The sequence below is a fragment of the Somniosus microcephalus genome, unplaced genomic scaffold (genome assembly GCF_052327205.1).
Source record: "Somniosus microcephalus isolate GS21.2 unplaced genomic scaffold, FLI_Smic_1.0 scaffold221, whole genome shotgun sequence".
In the NCBI taxonomy this organism is placed as follows: Eukaryota; Metazoa; Chordata; class Chondrichthyes; order Squaliformes; family Somniosidae; genus Somniosus; species Somniosus microcephalus.
In genome coordinates this window covers 228,882-248,655 of record NW_028225408.1, presented here as the reverse complement: position 1 = coordinate 248,655, position 19,774 = coordinate 228,882, and the positions used below count along the sequence as shown (strand labels likewise).

At 50.1% G+C, this 19,774-nt stretch overlaps 1 protein-coding gene across 3 annotated transcripts in view; it reads right to left on the bottom strand.

The window, feature by feature from the left end:
* LOC147082036 (E3 ubiquitin/ISG15 ligase TRIM25-like) overlaps positions 1-19,774 on the bottom strand; it is a 56,573-nt gene that overhangs the window by 15,843 nt on the left and 20,956 nt on the right. For all 3 annotated transcript variants that reach the window (XM_085980516.1, XM_085980515.1, XM_085980512.1), the window contains exon 2: positions 9,753-9,848. In XM_085980516.1, coding sequence (XP_085836642.1) covers positions 9,753-9,848 — 96 coding nt within the window. The remainder of the gene's footprint in view (positions 1-9,752; positions 9,849-19,774) is intronic.

Here is a 19,774-nt window from a genome sequence, read left to right as displayed (position 1 = left end):
GGGAGGCTAAGGTGGTCTCAGGGAGGCTAAGGTGGTCTCAGGGAGGCTAAGGTGGTCTCAGGGAGGCTAAGGTGGTCTCAGAGAGGCTAAGGTGGTCTCAGGGTAGCTAAGGTAGCCAGAGTAAACATTTCTGAGCCAGGGGCAAATTAAATGATGTACTCTCCGCAGGAGAAAGCGGCAGAGTGGGCGGTTAGAAGTAGCCGTAGGAAGTCTATGGGGGCTAAGGTAGCCTCGTATATATGTAGCAAGTTAGACATTTCTGAGCCATGGGCACGAGAAATGTTACACTCTGAGGATCCGCAGGAGAAAGCGGCAGAGTGGACGGTTAGTGTTAACCATAAAAGAACGAGAGAGAAGGCGATTTGGCTACTGTGTCTACAGAAGCAAACCTCAATTCTCAGGGAAAAGGTGAAACAGCTGGAAGATGAGAAAAGGGAACTAGAAACCAAGGCAAGCGATAAGGACGCCGTCATAGAGCGACTGACGAAAGATTTAAGTGAAGAAAGGCAGGAGAGAAAGGTTAAGGAGGAGAGGGCGCAGAACAATTTTGAATACTTACAGTGTCAGGTGTCAGAGGGTAAGAGGCTGGGTCAGACTCACTGCGAACAAAGTGAAAGGAATCTAGAAAGAGGCGAAGAGGCGGAGGAACGATTGAAAGGTATCAGGGTAGCGAAATGAGTAGCCCAAACTCTGGGTTATGAGGGGGCAGATCACAGGCCTTGTAATGAAAAGATCTGTAAGTTGACCTTAAAACTATCCAGGGCCAGAGGGATGGTTCATCTCATGTCGCCTGGAGAGGTTGTGGAAGACTGGGATATGGAGAGTAAAGAATCAGATGATGGGCCCCCGTACAGCGAGCATCGGCCGGCTCCCGAAGCACCGGGACCACCGAGACCAATGTGTCCCCTACGACAGCAGAAGTTCGGTCCGCCACCAGTGCGTGGTGGCCCAGTGCCATTGCAGAACGATTATGTGCTCCCATTTACACCGCTTCAGCTACAGGGAATGCTGACGAGTGTGGCTAAATTAAAGCAGGGAGGAGACGCCTCCGTTCATTTCGCCAATGTAGAGCAGGTAGGGGGCATTAATAACTGCAACAAGCAGGAGATGAGGAAGTTGATACTGTTCTCCCTAGAAGGGAAGCGATATCAGAGTTTGTCGGCAGCCACCAAGGGGGAGGAACCATGCACGGCTTAAAAGATGAGATCTTGGTAGCACTGGGGCACAGCCAAGGTAGTCCGTTCTTGCAGGTGGAGCAGACGAGGCAGCAGGCAGGCGAGTTACCAGATACTTTTGCAGATAGATTGTGGCCGACTTACGTGAGGGCCACTGGAGGAGATCGAGTGCGCGCAGAATTAAGAGGGGCTCCCAGGAATCATTGGCTGAGGACCGTAGTGTCCAACAGTTTGCCGTGAATCAGCGCAAAGGCTGAGTTATGGTTTGACCCAGAGGGCCTCCACAATACGGAGATGGGTGTGCTGAGGAAGCTGGCTCTAGCTTTCAAGTCAGGACAAGGGAGGAAGAGGAGAAACACGGGGAAGGTGCACGAAGTGAAAGGGAATGTGAGGAGTAAAAGGGAATGGAGACAGGAGGGAAGTAATGCGGGTCGATCCCAGGCGTGTTGTAACTGTGGGAAGTTGGGACACTGGAGTAAGGAGTGTAAGCTCCCGAAAGGGGGGAAACCAGGGCACGAGGGTCCCAAGGTAGAGACAAACCGAGGGAAGGTAGAAGACGACCCAATAAAAATCTTAGTGGCCGCATTACAGCAGGTTCTGGGCAAGGATAAAGGGAAACTGGATGTTGCTGTGGGTGACAGAGGACCCAGCGCGTCTGCACCCTCACTGTGACGGGGCCGCGCCCAGCCCGAGTACCTGTGTCCGCTCATCTACAATGAGTGGGGTGTGGAAATATGATTTTGCCCTTACTAGTGCATGATGGGATACTTGACATCTAATGTATTTTTGTATCATTGCCGCTGGACTAAAGTCGAGTCAGCAGCAATTAACGTAATCTTCTGACCTATTGCAAAAGTTAATCACAAACTGCTAGAACAATACATTGCAGAACTATTGGGTAACCGCACCACGTTTTGTACGCTTGCAAACTGAGAGGTGATAATGACATCTGATCAAAGAGTGAAAAGTTCTGTTAAAAGTTAATCTCGTTCTGCATGAATACTGAAATAGCTTTGTACAGAGTTGACTTGCTAACTTTTATACATGATCATATGGAACTTGTGTTCTTCACTGTATAAATATGATAATCAGACATGAGTAAGCAAATCATTTTTGGTAACAAGATTCAGACAGAACCTCCTGACAGAATGTAATTAACTAACCTTGTCTGAAGATATTTCTGTCCTGCTGACCTTTTGATTGTCCTTGTGCCAAACTCTTAATTTGTTTGAACTCTTAATTCATTTTAAAATGATACAATCCCATTACAGGTGATTTATGGAGCACGGGCTTGTTTGAGTGTATAAATATGCTGCATTCACAGATGTTCTCTGGAGTTGTGAGCCGAGCCATTGACTGGGCTCTCGCTCCCCTTGTGCAAGTCAAAATAAAGCTTTGCTTATCTGACGGTATTTACGTGTTTCAGAGTCTTACTCGGAGTCGAGATTTTGACGGGGCAGACCATGTGTAGATGTGAAAGTGGAGTCCGTTAGGGGAAGGTATTTGGTAGATACAGGCGCCTCTCACGGTGGTCCACTCACCGAATCCAACCACTACCCCATGGTCGAGCGGGGTCCCATTTACACTAGCAGGTTTCACAGGTAATGAACAGGCTGGGGCGGTATCGAAACCCTTAACAATAGAATTAACAATAGAATTAGGACCCAACGTAACAATATGGGAAGGGAATCAGAAGGCTGATGTACCTGCCAAAATGGGGGCAGGGGAAGGGATACCTTGGGACCCGTACCGATCTGGACAGATCATGGCTGTAAAAGGGAAAAGAGAGACCCAAGGAGGTACAATTGCCACCCGATTTGAAACAGGCTCAGTTGCAAGATGCAGTCCTTAAGATGGTAATTAAGGATAAGGAATGTGGGAAGCCTGTAGAGGGACCTTTGGAGCAGCAGACGTAGCAGTGAAACAGGGGATGTAAGTCAAGGGCAATAGGTGGGTCGTGCCCGTGCAGTACAGGGAAGAATTGTTGCAGCTAGCTCATGGGGGTCCGGGGGCCGGACATACAGGGCCAGAAACGACTTGGAATAAAGTGGAGGCTGTGGGATGGTGGCCCCAGCTCATGGAAGATGTAAGGGATTATTGTGAGAACTGTTTAGTGTGCGCGGCGAATAATCCAGACCCCCACCGAAGGAAGGTTCCGTTGGGACACACAAGGAGGGTAGAGGGACCATGGCAGTCTATACAGGTAGATTGCATTGGGCCACTGCCCACCACAAGTAGGGGCAATAAATATTGCCTGGTATTAGTGGATACTTTCTCGAAATGGGTGGAAGCTTTTCCTTGTAGGGCAGCGACAGCGTTAAACACGCCGAAGATTCTAGTGAAGGAAGTGTTTTCCCGGTGGGGACTGCCCCTAATAGTAGAGTCAGATCAGGGAAGTCATTTCACCGGACTAGTAATGCAGGACACCCTGAAGCTGCTGGGAATACAGGGAAAATGGCATGTGATGCATAACCCCCAATCATCGGGTATAGTAGAGAGGATGGACCGGACCTTAAAAGAGAGGCTTAGGAAAGAGATAGGAGAGGTCCTGAAAAGATGGGATGAGGTCCTACCCGTCCTACTGAGCATCAGAGCCAGTCTCTGTAAAAGTACGGGGCACTCCCCGCATGAGTTAATGACAGGGGGGTCGCTGAGAACCCCGACTCATGTGTTGGTCCTGGTCCTGACCCAAACACAGGTTCAGCAGGTCACACGGGACAGGTTTGTTAGAGATCTGTACCATACTCTAAGGGGGCTGCATTGGGAGGCAGCTAACAATATGGGAAGGCAGCACCAACAGAATAAAATGCTGTTGGAACCACGAGTGGAAGGTAGGGGACCAGGTAATGGTCAGGAATTATGCCAGAATAGGGGCATTCGAGCCATTATTTAAAGGACCCTATAACATCGTGGATAAGGCAAGTCCTATGGTCGATGCGATCCAGCTGCCGAGGCGAGTAAAATGGTTTCACATTAACCAGTGCAAGCTGTACGACTCCGGAGAGAGAAGCACAAAACGGGCCAAGGCCCAAGGAACCGTAATGAGTTTGATCAATGTGAGCCTTTCTCCCGTGCTGTGGGATGGTGAGGATGACTCAGAGGGCGGAGCGGTGAGACGAAGTAGTCGGGTGCCGAGACCCAGGGTGCTCTGGACACCTCCTCCTACTCCACCCCCGGGCCTCAAGAATCCCAAACATCAGGACAAGAAAAAACGAAAGCAGTGATTGAACCAAAGTGTAAATATGTGTATCAGTTAAGTGTGACCTGTGAAGGGGAGACCCCTCACAGAGCAGTGTTATTCTTTTGTTTTGTTTTTATAGAAACGAATCGAATCAAGGACGCGAGATGAGGTGGACGCTGCGGCTGAGCGTGTGGATGATCCTGCTTAAAGCAGGGTGGGGAGATCGGGGAGACACCGAGACATTCTTTACATACAGGTGTATGGGAGGAACTGGCCCCACCGTAACTCAGCGGGGGCAACACGGGGTGATAATGGTACAGTTACATACTCCCACATTGGGAATTGGCCGGGTTGGCTAAGGTCGAACTCGGCCAAGTATTCAAGGCGAACCGGGGACAAGATTTGGGAAGTGTCAGTGTCCTGCCCAAAGGTAAACATCAGGACTAAGAGGGTACGGGTGAAAGAGGGTAGACGGGTTTGTCTGGAATGTAAGGGAGCACCCCCATGGGATGGTGGTGGTGGTTGCGGAAAACAGACAAAGGTAAAAATAATGCATCCACGGAATGGGAAAAGTTGGATAATAATTCAAACAGACGGACCATGGGAACTAAGGAAGGGGTAAAATTGTGTTGGGATAAAAGGTGGAAGAAGGAGCAAGGAGTTTATGTGTTCATGGTCGGGTCGGGGCACAACTGCAAAGGGGGGGTTGCCATTACTTTCAAATGGCAGTGGCAGGACTCCGGATCAGGAGTGAATTGGACTCAGAGTTTTGACTCTTGCGTGACCCCGGATCCTCCAAAAGCAGTCAATGCGACCAAACTGGTCGCAAGCAAGATGAAGCCTCTACCGAAAGCCCCAGAGACTCAGGGTACAGAGGTCAAATGTCCCGTAACAGCACCCGGGCCTAAAACTGGGCTGGTGTTGATCCCAACAGGAAAATTAATGGCCCAGAAATTCAGGTCTCCACGGGTGAGTACGCACGGGGTAATCGCCCGTAAGCCCAATGGAAGTGCCGGTTTCATGCATGCACTGCGCATGCGCGGGAAACCGGCACTTCCGTTCCCCTGAAAGAAGGGGTTCAGAAGTCGAACGCGTGCGCAGGAGAGGCAGCGCGTGCGCTTAGAACTTACGTTTTTTTTGCAGGTTTTCCCGGGAGGGTAAGTTTCCAGAAGTTAGACATGTAAAAAGCAGTTGCAAGGCCTGCTTTTTACAAGGTAAGTGGTGAATTAATTAAAATTAAAACATTTTTTCCACAGGTTTATTATTTTTAAATACTTTAAAGAAAGGTAAGTTTATTTTTAGCCCCGTTAGAAAATGTAATTAATTTTTTCAAAATTTAAATTACTGTATTGTTTAAAATAGTTATTTCATGTAATTTATAATTTATTTTAAAAATGTGATTTTTAAAAAATGTATTTGAAGATTTAGTGATGTTTTGGGGCTTACAGTATTTATAGGTTTGGCAGGTCTTCCTGTCAAACTTATGAATGAAGCATTCCCTGCTACCATTGGCTCTCCATGGCCCACGTGATCCCAGGGGATGCATCGAACTAACTGCGCCCCTGGGATACGCAAGCACTGCGCGCCGGCAGTTGGAAGAGGCCCAGGATTGGAATCCCACGCGGGCCCACAGCTCAATGGCCGGCGCGGTAGGAAAGTGCAGGTCGGGGGCTTGCACCCGCTGGAAGCCCCTGACCCGAATTTCTGGGCTGATGTATCATGCCGTATATTATGAAGTAGCGTCGGTTATTCTTAATTTAACGGAGTTACAGTTGCCCCGGTGGTGCCCGCCAAAAGTTGTATGAAAAGTTGTTAAAAGGAATGTTCAGACAATTCTACTAGAGGAATTATGGGGACAAAAGTCGGGTGGGAGCATACATACCGGGAAATAACAGCCACACGGGCTGGGGGAGATGAAAAAGGGGACTGATTAATGATGTGGCCACGGTGTTTAATGCAGGGATGTCACTGGTCAACAGTATGGACAAGGTGCAGTTGCAATTACAAGTAAATAAACTAAGGGACTAGCTGAGGAAAATACTGGGGGGGCAGGTAATGACATTGAGGGTCAGGAATTGCAGGAAGACCAGGTGATGACGATTCATCTAAAGGAAATGGCAGCTAAGCTGGAGACTCATGCTCAGACCATCAATGTATTAATAAAGGAGGGCTGAAATGTGTCGGATCGGGCTGCCCAAAATGATGTGTGTGTCATGTACGGGGCCTGGTTGTTAAACGAGGGGCGCAGTAATTTAAAGGATAATCCCCATCTCAGACCACAAACACATCGGTATCACAGTTAACGGTACTTCACCGAACCTCCAAGAATACATATCACGTTTTGGCTACGATATCCTGTCGTTACCCGAACATTTGGTTAAGCTATTAGTTGTCCCTAAAACATTATTATGTGTTACAGCAAAAGAATGAGAAAGAAAGGGAGGAAATTGAAGAGATGATTACCCCTCCATGGTGTGATGTGGGACTCAACATTGAGGTCCCTCCTTGGATTCGAATCGCATCGCATGTGTTGGTAATTGTACAATTGTGTATTATGTTGTATCTATTAATCTTGTCATGTAAATTAAAAAGGAAGACAAGAAGGGGGAAACTTAAAAGATTGAAACGGGAGGTTCAGAGTGTTTGAACCGAATATATGTATGTATGTAATAAAAGTGAAATGTAAAGGTTTGGTTGAGACCGGCAATGCACCCAAAGGCAAAGAAGGAGTAGAATTCGTCAAGAGTAACGTCTCTAGTTTAAAAAGAGACATTAAATGGAGGAATGTAGATTTCAAAAAACCCAGTACAATAGCAAAATCCTGGAAGCCTGTTTGGCCCAGTGGTAGGGGCGAGGTGCAGTTGGGTCTAGAAGCACAGACACACCTGTGAGTTTCAATTTAACTTTGGAAAAGACATTTACTTTGGACAATGAGCGTCTCGATAGGTGATTTAACGGTGAATAGGTGATTTAACTTTGGACATTGAGACTTCCTGTTTTAATGGGTTTCGATGGATCTTCAATGGATAAGACAACGATGCCAATTTCGCTGGAACAATGGACTTCCTGGCCTCAATGAAAAACACTTTAACCTTGGGCAAAACACATCAGCAGTAAGACTAAATCACATCAAATATGTACCACAGAGAGGGGGAGACAAGATAAGGAATTGTCTTCCATCCCCCAGCCCTGTACGTGTCCTGTGGTTTGGATTACTGGGTGTGGATTGGAATACAAGAGTTGGGGGAAGGCCCAGACTCGAAAAGGCGGGCCGGAAGAACTGTAAGAAGGAACCACACACAGCTCTCTCTCTCTTTCGCTCAGAAGCTCTCTCGGAAGCTCTCTCTCTCGGAAGCTAGCTCTGACTACAGCGACTGCCAGGTGTAAGAAGGAAGGGAAGACGGTCATCTCCAGCTCCCAGCCTGCAATCAACGCCGGCCACGACCAGCCGGATGGGTGATTGTATATAACAGCTGACTCTACAAGGGGTTTGTGCTGTGTAGGCAGCTGCAGTCAGATAAAGGAGGACGGGGACAGGTCATCTCCGATCCAGGCCTACAATCCACAACGGTAACGACCGGCCGGATGGGTGATTGTAAGTTTCAGCCAAATCGCAACAGGATTTTGTCTGTGTTTTGTTGCTTTTAATAAACTAACAGTTTTGGGTTGAACCTAAACCTTTGTGTCGTCTACGATTTTGTTCCTGTAAAACCCAGTGTCAAAGAACCCTTGTAAGGACGAGGAAACCAAACACCTTACAAATGAGTCAGAGCACTACATCATATGTACCTGTAACACCCTGAAACCGATAGATGAGGACTCAGCAGTGGTGGTGATGGTAGAGCCTTTAGGGCAATTCAGGCATCTCCAACTCAGTGGTGTTCTCTGAGTGATGAGAAGAACTACCTCTACGGAGGATTGGTTTGTGCAAATAATCATATGTTTTGCCTTCAAGTTTCAGACTCACCTTGGGTGATTTCCATCTCCCAGGCAGAACCCTCGCCGGCCTGGTCTTCAGCTCACGGTGGGATGACAAGTTGAGTGTGGATGATACACCAGGGAGGGCCGCTAGGGTGGCGGTGGAACAGGCCTTGAATGCCACAATGGAATAAATTGCACGAAGTAAACAGGCCCTCACGGGGAAGAATGGAAGTGGACTTGGCCAATAGAACGGCTAGAAGGCTGGAGGTAGGACATTTAGGACTGAGGTGAGGAGAAATTTCTTCACTCAGAGGGTGGTGAACCTGTGGAATTCTCTACCACAGAATGCTGTGGAGGCCAAGTCACTGAATATATTTAAGAAGGAGATAGACAGATTTCTAGACACAAAATGCATCAAGGATTATGGGGAGAGAGCGGGAATATGGTACTGAGATAGAGGATCAGCCATAATCATATTGAATGGCGAAGCAGGCTCGAAGGACCGAATGGCCTGCTCCTGCTCCTATGTTTCTATGTAGGCTTTGCAGTTATGGAAGATTTCAGGATTGTTATATAGCGCTTGCAAAGCCACGTGGGTGCAGTCGATGGCGCCCTGCACCATGGGGAAGCCCCTATCCTGACAAAGCCACATGCGTCCTCGTCCTTCTTCTCTCTGCTCAGAGAGAGGACAATGTAGTCCCTTCTCCTGGTGTAGAGAGCCTCAGTGACCGCCCGGATTCAGAGATGGACGGTGAGCAGTGAGATGTTATCTATGTCTCCTGCTACAGACTGGAAGGATCCGCTGGCGAAGAAATTGAGGGCCACGGTGACCTTGACTGTCACTGGGAGAGCCGTGTTCACCCTGCTCTCAGGCTGCAGGTCTGGCAGAGTTCTGTGACGACCTCCTTGGTGAAGTGTCGCCTCCTAATACACTGCTCCTCACTTAAATGGACATAAGAGGAGTGCTCTGGGAAGACCCGAGGTGGGTAAGGCCTCCTGTTGAGAACTCTCATTGCCCTCCTCCTCCTCCCTCTGCGCACATCTTCTCCACTTTTTCACTTCCACCATTCCCTCTCCCAAAGATACTCGAGCGCGAGGCCGCCGTGACTGAGCAGAAGCCTTTAAATAACAATAGCAGCATTTTCCACTTGCAGCAACTTCAGAGTCACATATAGGCCAGACCAGGTAAGGACGACAGATTTCCTTCCCTAAAGGACATTAGTGAACCAGATGGTTTTTTTTAATTAATGGAATTTAAATTCCCCAGCTGCCGTGGTAGGATTTAAACTCACTTCTCTGGATCATTAGTCCAGGTCTTTGGATTACTAGCCCAGTGACAGTACCACTACGCTACCATTCCCGGTTGGGACTCAGCCCCAACAGAACCAGCCTGGTTTGGAAGGCCTGTTTCTGATGTGCTCATTGACTCAGTGGGGAGAGAAACCCTTTCGAAATCCAGTTCCACTTTTCCCTACCTTTATTTCAGCTTCTGATCTCCCCAAGTCTCGCTCTTTGCTGGAACAATTCTGCTGGACTCGCCGAAGCTTCTCGATTTCTCTCTCCAATTCTTCCTGTAAAGTTCATTGGAAAGTGTTTAAATTAACAACCTGCATTTATATCGCGATTTTAACGTAGTAAAACATCCCAAGGTGCTTCACAGGAGCGAAATCTGACAAAAATTGACACTGAGCCAAAGGAGGAGACATTAGGACAGGTGAGAAAATGCTGGGTTAAAGAGGGAGGTTTAGAGGAACGTCTTAAAGGAGGAGAGGGAGAGGCGATGAGGTTTGGGGAGGAAATTCCAGAGCTCAATGTAGTGTATGTAACTGTTCTACCTTTAAGAGAATTATTGTATGTAACCGTCCACCTTTAAGAGAACTATTTTAGGTGTGGCACTACTTTATCTTGGCTGCTGTATACTGTAATACCGACGGTGACCACACCGGTATATAAGTGCTGTGTCAGGATTTATTGGGCAGATTCGCCCTGACCTTCGAATAGTAAAGTCCTGTTAAAGTTACTCTTGTAGTCTGTGTATTAATTCACTATAATACTTACAGACTTTACAGTGGCGACGAGTTCGATCTTACCCTGCGGCAGCGATACATCCAAAGCAGTTACCGAGCGTCGAGAAGAGGCACCCACCCTTGTCGTTCTGCTGAGAGAAAACTCGAGTCTGCAGAGCAAAGAAGAAGGAAGACTTCAGACACGAAGCCTTCCATCAGCAACAGGCACTAATTGTCCCTTCTGCCATGGTGGTGAGTGAGCCGATCAGCCAAGAGAAGCAAGTCGGCCATGTGGACTGTGAGTAAGGGGAAAAGTAAAAAAAAAATAAACGGAGGATAAGGGCAGTGAACTCGACCACGGTCGGGGGAAAGGAGCCGGACAGAAGTCGGGCCCAGAGGCACTGAAACTGGGGCAGCGTGGAGCACGGAAGCTGTGGTACAAGCGGGAACGCAGCCGGTGTGGGAGACCGGGCTACCAGGGGCTGGGAGACGCAACAGCGTCGTGAGGCAGCTCGACCGCAACCGGCGAAAAAGGCCGGGCAGCTACCGAAGCCGCGAGGCGCTGCGACCGGGATCATAAGGCGCGGGAAGAAATAAAAATAAATAAACCGCGGAGAACGCAGCCGCAGCCGGGGGAGGAAAGGACCGGACTGCGAGAGGGCTGGGAGGCGCGATTAAAGCCGCTGAGGGAGAGCCGCGCGAGCGGGGGAGACAGAGCCCGAGAGAGAGCGAGCGAGAGCCGAGCGAGCGGGAGAGACAGAGCCCGAGAGAGAGACCGAGCGAGGTTCCGGCCAGCGGCTTACAGCAGCTGCCGTGAAGGACCAGGAGCTGGATCTGTCCGACGCCAACTGGTTGTCCCCAGCGCCGGTTGCCCTGCGAGAAAAGGGAACAAGGAACGCACTGAAGCCGACGCGCAGGCTGCGAACCCCGAAAGCCAGCGGTCGTCGCCCGTAGGAAAGCTTACCCCTCCCGCCAGGGGAAGAAACGCGGGAAGCCGCCAGTAGGCGGGGAAGAAGACAGGAGCGGGAAACCGCCATTTTGGAAGTGGGCGGAGAAGAATACAAGCGCGGGAAACCGCCATTTTTGTTAAAAAAAAAGTTAACGAACAAATTCGTTGTTGTTTCACAGAAAGATGGTGAAGATGCCTAAGCATGGTAACATCAACAATTTCGATGCCGAGGTGGAAGATTGGGCCACGTACGTAGAACGTATGGAGATATATTGTGAGGCTAATAAAATAGAAGATGAGGATAAAGCTCTCACCTTATTAAACGCAATGGGGGCAAAGACATACGGGCTATTGAAGCATCTCCTATCACCAGCTAAACCGGCGGAGCAGACTTTCGCTAATATTGTTACTGTTCTGAAGAATCATTTGAACCCCACACCACTGATGTTGGCGGAACGATTCAAATTCTATGCGAGAACACAACAGAAAGAGGAAAGCAACGCGGAATACTTGGTCGAACTGCGTAGACTAGCGAAATACTGCCAGTTTGGGGAAAATCTGACAGAGGCATTGAGAGACAAGTTCGTGTGCGGGTTGTCGAAGGAAGGAACACAAAAGCGTCTGCTCGAAGAGAACGATCTTACACTTGATCGGGCTGTCCTTATTGCAGCATCGCACGAAGCCGCAGCAAAAGGCACTGCGGAAATGCAGCTGAAGGCAGCGGTACTCAGTGTGGATAAAATTACTTCAGGTACATCGAAATGTTATCGTTGTGGGAAGACAACACACGACCAGAACCAATGCTGGTTTAAAAACCAGGAATGTAGAAAATGTGGCAAGCTTGGTCACATAGCTAAGTATGCCGGTCGGGACAGAAGACCAACTACAACAAAAAAAAGTCACCGCAGGAAAAGTACAACAAGGTACACAAGGTGGCAGAGAAGAGTTCAGATGAACAGAATTCGGATTCAGACCCAAACGGCCAGGAACTGGGTAGTCTGAGAATTCACAATGTGAGTAAGGAAACTGACCTGCAAACTATCTGGGTCAGGCTAAAAATAGCCGGAGTCCGAGTGAAAATGGAATTGGACACAGGATCAGCCCTATCAGTCATAAATCGAAGGGATTACAACCGGCTATTCTCACATATACCCTTGAGAGATACCAAGATCGTATTGCAGACATACACGGGGCATAAGGTATACCCCATGGGAAAGATCAAAGTCAAGGTGAGAGACAGGGGCAAAGAACACCCAGGAATGGACTTATATGTACTACCTGAGGGAGGTCCACCACTTCTGGGACGGGAGTGGATCAGGGAAATAAACATGGAATGGCACTACCTAAAAGCAATAGCGAGTGAGAACTCGGTGAAGACAATCAGCTCAGACTCTGAAACGGATGACGAAAAGACCAGCCTAGGTGAGAAAGACAAGCCTAAAATGGACGTGCTGACTAAGGTTGGGAAAACGAAGGAGTGCATAAATGCTTATGTTTCAGAAGAGAACAAAGTTTCCGAACAGAATTCCACTGAACAACAACAACATAATGTGACAGAGAATTCTGAGTCTGTCCAGGTTACAGACAGGCACAATTCTGAGGAACACCGGGCTCAAACTCAACTCCATTTCAAATTACAACAGCAATTAGAACAATTGAGTTGCCGTCTCGAGCAAGAGATGAAAGCAATGAAAAAGTTCTTTGACACAGAGTGGAAGAACCTGGAAAGACAACAGCCACAGCGGATGGAGAAAAGGAAGCAGGAGAACATAAACCGGCTGCGCGAGGAGACCAAATGAATCAAAGCTGATTTGGGTTCTGAAGGTGCGTGCTCTAATCTAGGGGAACAAGATATTCAGCAACTGAAGGCACTTGTTAGCGGATTGCAGGCAGAAAAGGCTGATTTGGTAGCCAGGAATTCCGAGCTCCTACTGAAGTTGGGTGCAGCATCACCGGACGATTCACGTGTGGGAATTCGAAGGGTGGAGGCTGCGGATGATGGCGAAGGAGAAACAGCAAAGGAGCCCCAGGGCAAGGTTATAAACAGCCCTGCAGCTACTGGAAAAAGGATGAGGTCAGAAGAGTTAACGGTCAGCCAACTCCTTCATATGCTGAGGGACAAGACTCTGAAATGGGAACAATTCGAACATGAGTTTAAATCTTCAAAGGAGAGGGGTTTGGAGCTCTCAAAAGTTGTTGAAATAGCTGAGGCTGCAACACAGACTGAGAAGATGGCAGCAGAGCAACCCTTGAATGCCAAAAGTACACTGACTCACGTCAATGTTGAACAACAGAATGTTGAAGCAGCTGCTACAGTAGAGGGATTGAATAATACAATCAATCAACCTCTGAATGAAGTTGAAGTATTGAAATCACGAATGAGGTCATTAGTAAAAGACTTGCAGGAAGCCCAGAAAAAGCTGGAGGAAGCTGAAAACATGAAGAAGTCTCTTCCAGTGAGATGTCGGGAGGGGGAACAAAAGCTGGCTAACGTCCAGCTGGGCATGGAGAAAATACAAGACCCTCTCGCAGGCCTAGCTCAGGACGACACCGATTATTACCATGTCCTGTTGAACGACACCGAATATAACGATGACCTGTTCTGCCCAGCTTGTGGGGAAATCTTCCGAAGTGCAAAAACCCGGAAGAATCACAAAAAGTCTAAGAAACATCGGGAGATGGTGGCGCTGCTAAGGCAACAGGAGAAAGAGGAGGAGGAACTGTGCATGCGACTGGCAGCGGAGCACAGAGAGTCTCCAAGAAGCAGGAAAGGAAAAGACGAACCAGAAGAAGAAGAAGATGACCCATCTGAACCATTAGCACCTATACTAGATCACGCACGTGGTTCCCCCCGAACGGAGTCAAATCAGTTGGAAGAAGGAAAACTTCCCAACGTACTCAAGTTTTTAGAAGTCAGCAATGCTGGTTCAGAAGTGACGGAAGTTCAAGCTGTTAAGGCCAGTGAAAGGCTATTGGATGAGTCACTCCAGCAAGGTGAACCGATTACACCACAGGGAACTGCTACACCACCGAGGCGTTGTCCGGACCGGGTCAAGAAGCACAGGAGGCGCCTCCACTGAGACTGAGTCTGTGAACTGTTTTCCACAGAGACTGAATCTGTGAACTGTTTCCGCAGAGACTGAATCTGTGAACTGTTTCCGCAGAGACTACATTTGTGAACTGTTTTTGCATAAAGTATATATATGTTATGATGTTATGTCTAATGGGGAATAAGTATGTTGTAAGCTAAAAAGGGAGGATTGTAGTGTATGTAACTGTTCTACCTTTAAGAGAATTATTGTATGTAACTGTCCACCTTTAAGAGAACTATTTTAGGTGTGGCACTACTTTATCTTGGCTGCTGTATACTGTAATACCGACGGTGACCACACCGGTATATAAGTGCTGTGTCAGGATTTATTGGGCAGATTCGCCCTGACCTTCGAATAGTAAAGTCCTGTTAAAGTTACTCTTGTAGTCTGTGTATTAATTCACTATAATACTTACAGACTTTACACTCAAGGCCTAGACTGATGAAGGTGGAGCTGCCAATGGTGGGGCAAAGGAAGTTGGGGATGTAGAAGAGGCCAGAATTGGAGGAACATAGAGTTTTCTGAGTTGGCTGGAGGAGATTACGGAGATGGGGGCGGGTGAGGCAATGGAGGGATTTGAACACAAGGATGAAAATTTTAAAATCAGGGTGTTGCCAGACCAGGAGCTAATGCAGGTCAGTGAGCACAGGGCTGATGGGAGAACGGGACTTGGTGCGAGCTAGGATACGGGCAGCAGAGTTTCAGATGAGCTTTTGTTTATGGAGGGTGCAAGGTAGGAGGCCGGTCAGAGAGCTTTGGAATAGTCAAGTCTGGAGGTAACAAAAACCTGAATGAGGGTGTCAGTAGCTGATGGGCTGAGGCGGGGCGGAGACGGGCGATATTACAGAGGTGGAAGTAGGAGGTCCTCGTGAAGCTGAGAATCGGGTCGGAAGCTAAGCTCAGGGTCAAATCGGCCACCAAGATTGCGATAAGTCTGGTTCTGGCTGAGACAGTGGCCAGGGAGGGGGATGGAATGGATGGCTAGAGAACAGAGTTTGTGGCCGGGACCGAAGACAATTGCTTCGATCTTGCCAATATTTAGTTGGAGGAATTTCTGCTCATCCAGTACTGGATGTCGGAGAAGCAGCGTGACAAATCAAAGATTGTGGAGGGGTCGATAAAGGTGGTGGTGAGGTAGAGCTGGGAGTCGTCAGTGTACATGTGGAACCTGATGTTGTGACTTTTAGATGATGTCGCCGAGGGGCAGCATGTAGATGAGAAATAGGAGGGGGTCAAGGATAGATCCATGGGGGACTCCAGAGGTAACAGTGCGGGAGCGGGAGGAGAAGCCATTGTAGGAGATTCTGTGGCTATGACTGGATAGGTAAGAGTGGAACCAGGTGAGGGCAGTCCCACCCAGCTGGACAACAGAGGACAGGCGTTGGAGGAGGATGGTGTGACACTGTGTCTGTGGTAAACCACTGTTAACCCTGTACATGTCTGTGTGGTAAACCACTGTTAACTCTGTACAAGTCCAGGCATGTCTCAGCCCCTGGCTCCACCCCTAAGCCCGGGTATAAAGGTGACTCACCACCCTTCCCCCGGGAGCTCTTAGGATGGATTCACTAGCAGAGGCATGCTCTAGTTCTTAGTCAATAAAAGCCAACTTCATATAAGTCCATCTCGTAGTCTTTGGTGTTGTTGATAGCGCATCAATTTTATTGACTAATTTTTGACATGGAGCAAATCTTGAAGCCGGAACGTTTAGACCTGGATCCTCAAGCAGCAGATGCAGCCAATAACTTTGAACACTGGCTGAGCTGTTTCGAAGCCTTCCTGGAGGCCTCCAGCACTACCGTCACTACAGATGACGCGAAACGGCTTGTCTTGAACTCATGGGTGAGCCACCGAGTCTACTCGATCATCCGAGACGCCACTACTTACGCGGCCGCCATCGCGACGCTAAAGGAACAATACGTGAGGCCTGTTAACGAGGTCTACGCCAGACACCTCCTGGCTACCCGAAAACAGCGCCCCTGGGAATCGGGCGCCGAATATTTACTGGCACTGAGAGTCCTCGGCCGGGACTGTAATTGCAAAGCGGTGACGGCCAAGGAATGCACGGAAGACCTGATCCGAGACGACTACGTAGCCGGCATCAGGTCCAACTATACTCGGCAGAGGCTGCTGGAACAGAGGGGGCTCGACCTGCAGAAGACGGTGGCCCTCGCTAACTCGTTAGACGTGGCCCTCCAGAACATGGACGCCTACCCCCCCTGACCGGATGGCCACGTGGATGCCACGGGAGCAGCCATCTTGGGACCCGGTAAGGCCACAAGCCGCCAGCAGCCCAACTACAGCGGCAATGACCAGAGGCCAGAAATGCTACTTCTGCGGCCAGGCCAAGCACCCCAGACAGCAATGCCCAGCAAAGGACGCGACCTGCTCCAAATGCAGCAAGAAAGGCCACTACGCGAGAGTGTACAGGGCGAAATCGACCCCCAATTCTAGCAGCGCCGCATGTGAACCATACAGGCCGCCATTTTGGACCCCACCAACCACGTGTGAGCCGTGCGGGCCGCCATTTTGGGCACCACCAGACGAGGGGGAGCCGCCATCTTGGACACCATTTCGGGACCAGGCCCTCGGCGCGGGCGAATACTACAGCGACCCACCGACCTCGACGATGGCCTCCATCACCCTGGACCAATCTAGGCCCCATCAACTAGCCAGGTCCATGATGAACGTAAAGGTAAATGGCCATGCCACAAATTGCCTTTTCGACTGCGGAAGCACAGAGAGCTTCATCCACCCCAACACGGTGTGACGCTACTCCCTATCGGTTATGCGCACACGCCACCAGGTCTTTATGGCCTCAAAGTCCCATACGGCGGACGTCGGCGGCTACTGTGTAGCGACTCTGACAGTGAACGGCGTGGAGTACAGAGAGTTTAAATTCCTCGTCCTGCCACAGCTCTACGCTCCCGTACTGCTAGGATTAGACTTCCAGTGCCATCTGGAGAGCGTCACGATGGCATATGGCGGGCCCCTGCCCCCACTTACAGTCTGCAGCCAGCAGAATTTAAACACGGCGCCGCGCAAAGTATGCAGCCTGTCCACCCTGAAGGTCAAACCCCCCCCCCGTTGTTCGCTAACCTCGCCAAAGACTGCAAGCCAATTGCTACTAAAAGCAGGCGGTACAGTGCCGGGGATAGGAGCTTTATTAAATCAGAAGTAGAAAGACTCCTGAGGGAAGGGATTATCGAGGGCAGCACCAGCCCATGGCGAGCCCAAGTGGTGGTAGTAAAGACCGGCGAAAAACAGCGCCTGGTTATTGATTACAGCCAGACGATCAATCGATACACGCAATTAGACGCATACCCACTTCCCCGCATATCTGACATGGTCAACCAGATAGCACAATACCGGGTATTCTCGACGATTGATCTGAAGTCGGCATACCACCAGCTCCCCATCAGGCCTGAGGACCGCCAGTACACGGCCTTCGAGGCTGACGGTCGCCTCTACCACTTCCTCCGAGTCCCCTTCAGCGTCACCAACGGGGTCTCGGTCTTCCAAAGGGAGATGGACCGGATGGTTGACCAGAACGCGCTGCAGGCCACCTTCCCCTATCTAGACAACGTCACCATCTGCAGCCATGACCGGCAGGACCACGACGCCAACCTAGAAAAATTCCTTCGTACGGCCCAATGGCTGAATCTGACATACAACAGAAAAAAATGTATGTTCCGCGCGCCTCGCTATTCTTGGCTGCGTGGTGGAAAACGGAGTCATCGGCCCCGACCCCGACCGAATGCGCCCCCCTCCTGGAACTACCCCCCCCCCCCACTGCCTAAAAGCCCTGAAGAGATGCCTAGGGTTCTTCTCTTACTACGCCCAGTGGGTGCCCAACTATGCGGACAAAGCCCGGCCCCTCATCAAGTCAACCTCCTTCCCCCTGACGGCAGAGGCCCGTGCGGCCTTCACCCTCATAAAAGAGGACATTGCGAAGGCCACAATGCACGCAGTGGATGAGTCCATCCCTTTCCAAGTGGAGAGCGATGCATCCGACTTCGCCCTAGCCGCAACCCTTAACCAGGCGGGGAGACCCGTGGCCTTCTTTTCACGGACCCTCCAGGGCCCCGAAATTCGACACTCCTCAGTCGAGAAGGAGGCCCAGGCGATAGTGGAGGCTGTACGGCACTGGAGGCATTACCTGGCCGGTAAACGTTTCACCCTGCTCACTGACCAACGGTCAGTAGCATTTATGTTTAACAACAGACAAAGGGGGACAATCAAAAATGATAAGATATTGTGGTGGAGGATCGAGTTATCCACCTACAACTACGATATCTTATACCGGCCCGGGAAACTTAATGAGCCCCCAGATGCCCTATCCCGTGGGACATGTGCCAACGCACAAGTCGATAGGCTACGGACCCTCCACAATGATCTCTGCCACCCGGGGGTCACCAGGTTCTTCCACTTTATTAAAGCTCGCAACCTGCCTTACTCCATCGAGGAGGTCAGGACCATGACCAGGAACTGCCAGGTCTGCGCCGAATGCAAACCGCATTTTTATAGGCCAGACAGGGCACACCTGATTAAAGCCACCCGCCCCTTCGAACGTCTCAGCGTCGATTTCAAGGGGCCCCTTCCCTCCTCTGACCGCAACACGTACTTCCTCAATATTATTGACGAGTACTCCCGTTTCCCCTTCACCATCCCCTGCCCGGACATGACCAGCGCCACAGTCATCAGGTGCCTCCACGACCTGTTCGCCATATTTGGCTTCCCCAATTACATCCACAGCAACAGGGGCTCGTCGTTCATGAGCGACGAGTTGCGCCAGTACCTGCTCGAGAAGGGCATAGCCACGAGCAGGACTACCAGCTACAACCCCCGGGGTAATGGACAGGTAGAGAGGGAGAATGCAACGGTGTGGAAGACCGCCATGCTCGCCCTAAAATCCAAGGGCCTCCCAATCTCCCGCTGGCAAGATGTCCTCCCCGATGCGCTCCACTCCATACGATCACTGCTCTGTACTGCCACAAACGCCACCCCTCACGAGAAGATGTTCGTCTTCCCCAGGAAATCCACCTCGGGGACATCACTACCACCATGGCTGACGTCTCCGGGACCCGTCCTGCTCAGGAAACACGTGAGGAGCCATAAGACGGACCCCCTGGTCAAAAAGGTTCACCTCCTCCACGCCAACCCACAGTACGCCTACATGGCATATCCTGACGGGCGGGAGGACACAGTCTCAATTCGAGACCTCGCACCCTCAGGTACCACCCGAAACACCATCGATCACCATCCACTACCTCCACCCACCACCACTACCCACGACGCACCACCGGGGTGTCTACCACGAACTGACGACATGCCGGTGCCATCCCTACCCCAAGAGGACGACACGCCAGTGCTCCGTCCCACGCGAGAAGCGGCCGCGGGCAAAGAACCGCCGCAACCGGCACCGCAAAGATCATTACGGCAGATAAGACCCC